This window comes from Lupinus angustifolius, unplaced genomic scaffold, assembly GCF_001865875.1.
Source record: "Lupinus angustifolius cultivar Tanjil unplaced genomic scaffold, LupAngTanjil_v1.0 Scaffold_116_13, whole genome shotgun sequence".
In the NCBI taxonomy this organism is placed as follows: Eukaryota; Viridiplantae; Streptophyta; class Magnoliopsida; order Fabales; family Fabaceae; genus Lupinus; species Lupinus angustifolius.
This window is the reverse complement of record NW_017724972.1, coordinates 16,567-23,655: the sequence shown is the minus strand read 5'-3', so window position 1 is coordinate 23,655 and position 7,089 is coordinate 16,567. Positions and strand designations below refer to the sequence as shown.

Genomic DNA, 7,089 nt, shown 5'->3' with positions numbered 1-7,089 from the left:
GATTTATTTCTCATTATTATAATCTCTATTATAATAATAAATCTCTAATTTTAATCAAGGATCTTTCATATTAATTATTTTGATAAATAATGAATATGATATTAAGGTTATAATACATATAACTTTATTATTATAAACATGACAAATTGGTTCTTGGGCATACATTATATCCGAACATGTAAATCTTGAAGAACTTCTTATAGATTCATGAAGTATTCTTCTTATCTCTTTTTTTTCTTCTCTTTTTCAGAAACACTTTGGAAAGTCTATCTTTTGATATGAAAGTGAAAGATCAGTCTGATTTTCGTGTTATGAATTATGAGATGCAAATGGAAAAATGGTTTAAAATATAGTTCTATTATGGTAAAGTTAATGGATTAATACTTTACTTAATTGATTAATGATTCTCCAAAAATCAAGATTTCAGAAACTGCAACTTTCGTTAATCGCCTAACCCTTAACTTATTCGATTAACGAGTTTCCATTTTGCACATTTGCATGTAATAAAATAGTACTCTCGCTAACTACATGAATTTTTATATCCTTAATTTGTTTTATCAAAACAAAATATTTTATTTTTTGTATGAAAAGAATTCATCTTGCTTCTATGTTTCCAGATGTACAATAAAAAAATCAAGACTACATAATTCTTAATAAACAATTGATTAATTGATTAATTGGTTCGAATTAAAAAATCATTGTTCATATATATTTTTATAAGAAATGAAGTTAGTAGCTAATTCAATGATTATAAGATTTTTAACTATTTAAAACTAATGAAATTAATAGTAAAGAGATGACAATGATTGTATACTGACTTTTCATTGGATGCAGAAAAAAAGAGATTACGCGGACCAAAATTGAGCTATTCATATTCTATAAATTAATTAAGATCATTAAAGATATTTAACTATCTAAGATAAAGTGAAGCAATGGCAAAGAGATAATACTTTTCATAAACTAACTTTCGGCTTTAAGTATAAAGGAAGAGACAATAGAAACTACGATCGAGCGATTCAAATTCCATAGATTTATTCAAAGCACTAATAGAAATATATAATTGTTATTATTATTATTTATGTATTTTCATATTATTATTATAAATAAGAATTATTATTAGTATTATTAGAAAAAAGCAATAAAGAAAATTACTACCTAATCAACTAAACTTCATGAAAAAATATTAAAATATTAATTTTGTTTTTATAATTTTTATTTTTAAAATATTGATTTCTTTTTATATTGGGTGGAGAAACAAAGTAAGACATTAAAAATGGATCTTTGAAAGGAAGGAACAGATACATTAAAAGGAAGGAACAGATGCTAAGATTTTCATTCTCTTTATGTCTCTTATTCTAATTAAAAAAATTTATCCTTATTTCTATATTAAATATATGCACATCAAAATAAAATATATGATTTGAGGATTCTTGTATGTTCTATTCCATCTATGCTCACCACCACGTTTCTATTTAAAACCCATTACTCTTGAGCAATATACACATTGAAAGAATGGAAAACATGCATAACTCAAAGATTTTCATTCTCTTCAGTTTTCTAATTCTTATTTTTAGATTTTCCAATGCTTTGGATTGTTCTAGTCCACCAAAGGTTATTGATGTTAACCAGTCAGGCCAAGGAGGAAGCTTCACAACTATCAAAAGCGCCATTGACTCAATTCCAAAACCAAATACTCAGTGGACTCACATCAGAATTTCTGCAGGAACTTATACGTATGGATTTTTCTTTATTTAAAATACATTTTCTATTTCTAATCTAATTTTTTTTACTATCAATGATATTACTTGACCTTTCTTTTAGTAAATGACTAATTTTTTAGGTGTACCAACAAATATTTTAAATTTTTGACATTTTAATTTTTATGAGATTTAACGGGATCTTATCTACACAAGTAGACGTAATGTTAATTCAATTGAACGTTAGGGAATTAGGTTATAGGTTTGAATTAATTTGATTTATCACTTTATATCATGCTATTGTTATTTGGCAGAGAAACTGTCACTATCAGTAAAAATATGCCATGCATCTTTCTTGAAGGAGCCGGAAGTTCCTCCACCATCGTTCAAGCTAGTTATCATAACACAATGAGTACCAGCGCTACTTTAATAGCGTTGGCAGATAATATCATTGCAAAGGACATTACATTCCAGGTAAGGGAGTATATACTTTGAGAAAAAAATGCACCTTATAACAATGTAAGAGTTTTACAATGTATTATCTCCCATTCATATATAAGGATAGTTGACTTTTTAAAACATGAATACAAATGATAAATAATGTATTAAAATAAAAGTTATCAAAATTAAATGTGGATAAATCATATACTTTTATACTATCTACACATCTTTCATTCATGTTATAAAAATTAACTGAAAATAAAAGTTATACTCATCAATAACGATTAAAAAAAGAGTAAATTACACTGACACCCTCTGAGTTTTAGTGAAATTACACAAACCATCCCTCACTTTTCTAAACTTACACAAACCTCCCTTAGTTTTGTACTTTCATTACACTAACCACCCTGTATAATAAATAAATGTAATTTTTTAAACAAAAAATGTGATAAATGCAATTAAGTTAAACAAAACATGATATATTGTGTAAACAAATCTAAATAATATACAAATCAATGTATCTTTATTATTTTTTGTTCGTTATACTACATTATAAGAGTGATTTAAACAATGTTTCTTTCTAATTGTTGATGCATTTTGTAACAAAAAATAATAAAGATACATTGATTTTTATATTATTTAGACTTGTCTACACAATATATCATGTTTTGTTTAACTTAATTGCATTTATCACATTTTTTGTTTAAAAGATTACACTTATTTCTTATACAGGGGTGGTCAGTGTAATGAAAGTACAAAACTAGGGGAGGTTTGTATAAGTTTAGAAGAGTGAGGGGTGGTTTGTATAATTTCACTAAAACTCAGGGGGTGTCAGTGTAATTTACTCTTAAAAAAACGTTACAGGACCATCTTTTTATTTATGGGAATGAAGTATTTCCTGGTATAAGGAGATAAGTTATCTCCTTCTGCCACTGAAATCATGACATGTGTCATGTTTCATCATTTTCTATAAAAATATTTTTAAAAATAAAAAAAATAGCACACATGTCACATTTTTACTGGCGAGAGGAAATAAGTTATCTCCTGATATAGGAGATACATTATTCTCTTTATTTATTTATTTTTGTGTGGCCTTTGTCCTTTTTGTCTTGTTTAGCTTCCTAGTCTGTTTGTTTTATATTGCTCGAATTAGTATCCATTGTTTAGGATCCATTTATATAATTATTTTCTTTCCTTGTGTTTTGTTTGAGAGTTGACTTTTAGAGGAGAAAAGAAAAGAAAAGAAGGGATGATTTTGGAAACCTTTCTCTTGTTTGAAAGTAGGATGAAGGAGAGGAGAAGATTTTGGAGGGTCATCCATGTACCTATTTTTAAAGTCCCTAAATTTGGAATATTTTGAGATAAATTATCAAAATAATTAAAAAAAATTAGTAATATTATATAGTAATATATTATTGTTTATTTATCATTGTTAATTACATTTTTAAATGAAAAATAAAATAATATTTCTACATTATCATTAGTTTAAAATCTTTCATCTAAATTTTATACTCCCAAATAAGGGAAATATTTTATTCATTTTCCCTTCTCTTCCTCCTATTCATAACCTTTTGATCTCTCTTTTCTTTTCCCTTATAACTCTCTAACAAAGCCACTCTCAAACAAAGCCTTTAGATAACAAGGCAAAATCCTAAAATATGAATACAGACTCATTAAACATACACACATATACATATATACACCTACACACAATTTTTCTATTATTAAAGCAGTAGTTTTTAACTTCATTTTCCAATTTTTTGTATATTTCCGTATTATTTGAGTGTGTCTTTCCTTGTTTAGCTTCATCACCCAAAATTTATTATTATTTAAAATAATTAAACTTTTCTCTTTGTGTCATATTTTACTATTCTATTTATTTCGGTCTGTCTTTCCTTGTTTAGCTTCATCACCTGATATTTATTATTAATTAAAATAATTAAACTTTTTCTCTTGTGTCATCATTTATAATTCTATTATTTCCAACCATGAGTTTTTTATCACTTAGTTTCTTTATTTATTTTATATTTTTTCTAGGCGGGCTTCAGTTTTTTATTTGATTTTTCTGAGGTTTGTTAGTTTTCATGATTGCCATAGTTTTTTAGCTCATTCTCTTGCTACTTGTTCTTGGGCTTTGATTTTATCACCAAGCTATGTACTTTTTGCTATTCTATGAGAGGAATGTTCTAAATATTAAAGTCTAGTATTTTTAGGCTTTGTTTGGGAGTTGAATGAAAGAAAATATAATGTTTTGGAAGGTTTCTCAAATTCTCCAAAATCATTCCTAGCTTTGTTTGAGAGTAAAATTTTAGAGGCGAAGAGAAGGGAAGACAAAGTCTTCCCCTTGTTGTTGGAGTTGAATGAAGGAGAATATAATGTTTTGGAAGGTTTCTTAAACCCTCTCAAATCATTCGTTTGTTTATTTTTAAAGTTTTCATAATTTGAAATTTTTTGGAAATAAAATATCAAAATCATTAAACATGTTTAGTAATATTATATAATTATACATTATTGTCTATTTCTCATTGTTAATTATATTTTTAAATGAAAATAAAAAATATTCTTACGTTATCATTAGTTTACTCCCGTTCCTCTAAATTTTATACTCCCAAACAAAAGAAAAGATTTCCTTCCTCCCCTTCCTAACTTTTTGATCTCTCTCCCAATTTCTTTCCTAAATATCAAACAAAGTCTTAAAAATACATTGTGATTAGTCCTTAATTCTTAATAAGGTGATCCATTACATCAAAATCAGTCATCAATTTTTTCCTGATTTTAATTAATTCTACACAACCTAAAATATACCCTAATTTGTGTACTTGTGTGTGGGCCAAGTTTTCACTGGAAAAAAATATTAAAAAACCACCAGGATAAAGCAAACCACGAGTTTTTCACATCTTTTATTTTATAGATTTTGAGAAAAATAATAATGATATTTCTAATAGTAAAAATTTGGTATTTTTGCAGAACACATATAACAATCCAGGTTTTGCACATGCTAATGCAGTAGGCATACTTCCAGCATTGGCAGCTAAAGTTGAAGGTAATAGAATTGCCTTCTATAACTGTTCCTTTAAAGGGGTGCAAGATACCTTATGGGATCGTAGTGGACTACATTATTACAAAAATTGCTACATTCAAGGGGCAATAGATTTCATATTTGGTGACGGTCAATCAATCTATGAGGTATGTGAAAACAAAATTCCTATGTCAAAACCATGTCTGATATATCTGATTTTTTTATGGGTAATTATTGGTATGTTAGTATTTTTAATATAGGTGAAATTCGAATTCTCAACCTCATTTATTCATATCTTTCATCCTAGTCACTAAACCACTTTATAATTACTTTTTTTTGTTATTGATAAGAATCAAATCCTCAACCTTCCGCATTTCGTTCCGTAAGTACTTCATCCTCATCCTCATACTACATTATGACACTCCCTATATATCTGATTGTTGGTTCAATCATTTGGTGATATCTATTTTTAATTTTAAGTTTTTATTATTTCATCAAAATCTTAGCTTCTATTTATAACAACTAACTAAGTATGTATATCTCTGATATCAGGAATGTGTCATAAACGTTACAACGGGGATTGATGGACCTATCATTGACGGTGTTATAACAGCACAAAAACGAGAATCAATCGACTCCACAAGTGGGTTTGTGTTTAAAGAATGTACTATAAGTGGGACCAAAGGGAAGGCTGAACTTGGAAGAGCATATGGACCTTACTCTAGAGTTATCATTGCTAACTCATATCTCTCAGATATTGTTCGACCTGAAGGTTGGTCTACTTGGGACAAACCAGAGTAAGTACATTGGGAACTATAACTTAAATCAGAACATATTTGTTGTCCACTATTTTCTGTCACTCTATGTGATTAGTCAAAAAAATATTTAATAATTACAATTTTAATTTAAATAACTTTTTTCAGCCAATCAGAATTTATAGTACATGAAATGATACAAAAAACTGTGACAACAAATATGCTCCAACTTAACGTAGTATTATACTAGATAATACTTTTGCCTACTGTAAGATTTTACAAATTCATGAGGATGATGTTTAACGTATAAATATAGGAGAGCAATTGAAAGTACCTAGAAATTGTTTTCTTAATAGTTAATATATTGCTACTACTGGTGACCATCTTTCGTCTTTATTACCTTGTACATATTGTTTTTAAGGTTATATAACCAAAACATTGTAATGATATATTGACACACTATATATATATATATTTTATTTTCTTGGTTTTTCAGGAAAAATCTTGTGTATGTGGAGGCGAATAATACCGGACCTGGAGCAAACAATCCTAACCGTGTGAAGTGGATGAAGACTTTGACAAAGGATGAGCTCAACAGTTTCTTGGACATCTCTTATGTAGATATAGATGGATGGATTACCAAACAACGTACAGCTAATAATTTTTAAGGAGTACCATAGTTGTCTGATCTATTATTTGTTAGCTAGAGAACCTGGCTCAACTTTCCAGGTCGTGTTATATAAATAATAAGAAAATAATGTAAATTTTATTTAGTTATTTATGTGATAATTAATATTTAAATTATTCTTTTAATTGCAAGTAAAAGTGCAAGTAATGTAAAAGCACACTATTTCTATTTCAAGAGAAGAATGGATTGGAAGTAAAAAAATTAAACATTTAAATATCAAAATGATTAGTTTATGCAAGTAATTTTTATGTGCTTTAATTCATCATACATCATTTCTTAACCAACCTTCTCAGGCCTAGGCAAAGTTTCAAATATTATTTAATACACTATTCCTCATTAGTTTTCCTTCGGCGAGATGAGTCTGTCACATCTCATTTCGGTTTCTCAATGCTTGATAGCTTTAAAAACAAGTTGCTTCTTTTGGATGTTTCGAAATGGCAAATGTTGTATTCCACCACTGTGACCGTCAAACATATGTTATTTCATCCA

General features: G+C 27.7%; 1 protein-coding gene across 1 annotated transcript; it reads left to right on the top strand.

Moving 5' to 3' along the window:
• The first annotated feature begins 1,498 nt into the window (after positions 1–1,498).
• On the top strand, positions 1,499–6,689 carry LOC109339855 (probable pectinesterase 55). Its single transcript, XM_019577380.1, has 5 exons — positions 1,499–1,733; positions 2,012–2,171; positions 5,106–5,324; positions 5,710–5,954; positions 6,409–6,689. Exons 1-5 carry the CDS (start codon positions 1,513–1,515, stop codon positions 6,578–6,580), a joined length of 1,017 nt encoding a protein of 338 aa, XP_019432925.1. The 5' UTR covers positions 1,499–1,512; the 3' UTR covers positions 6,581–6,689.
• The last annotated feature ends 400 nt before the right edge of the window (positions 6,690–7,089 follow it).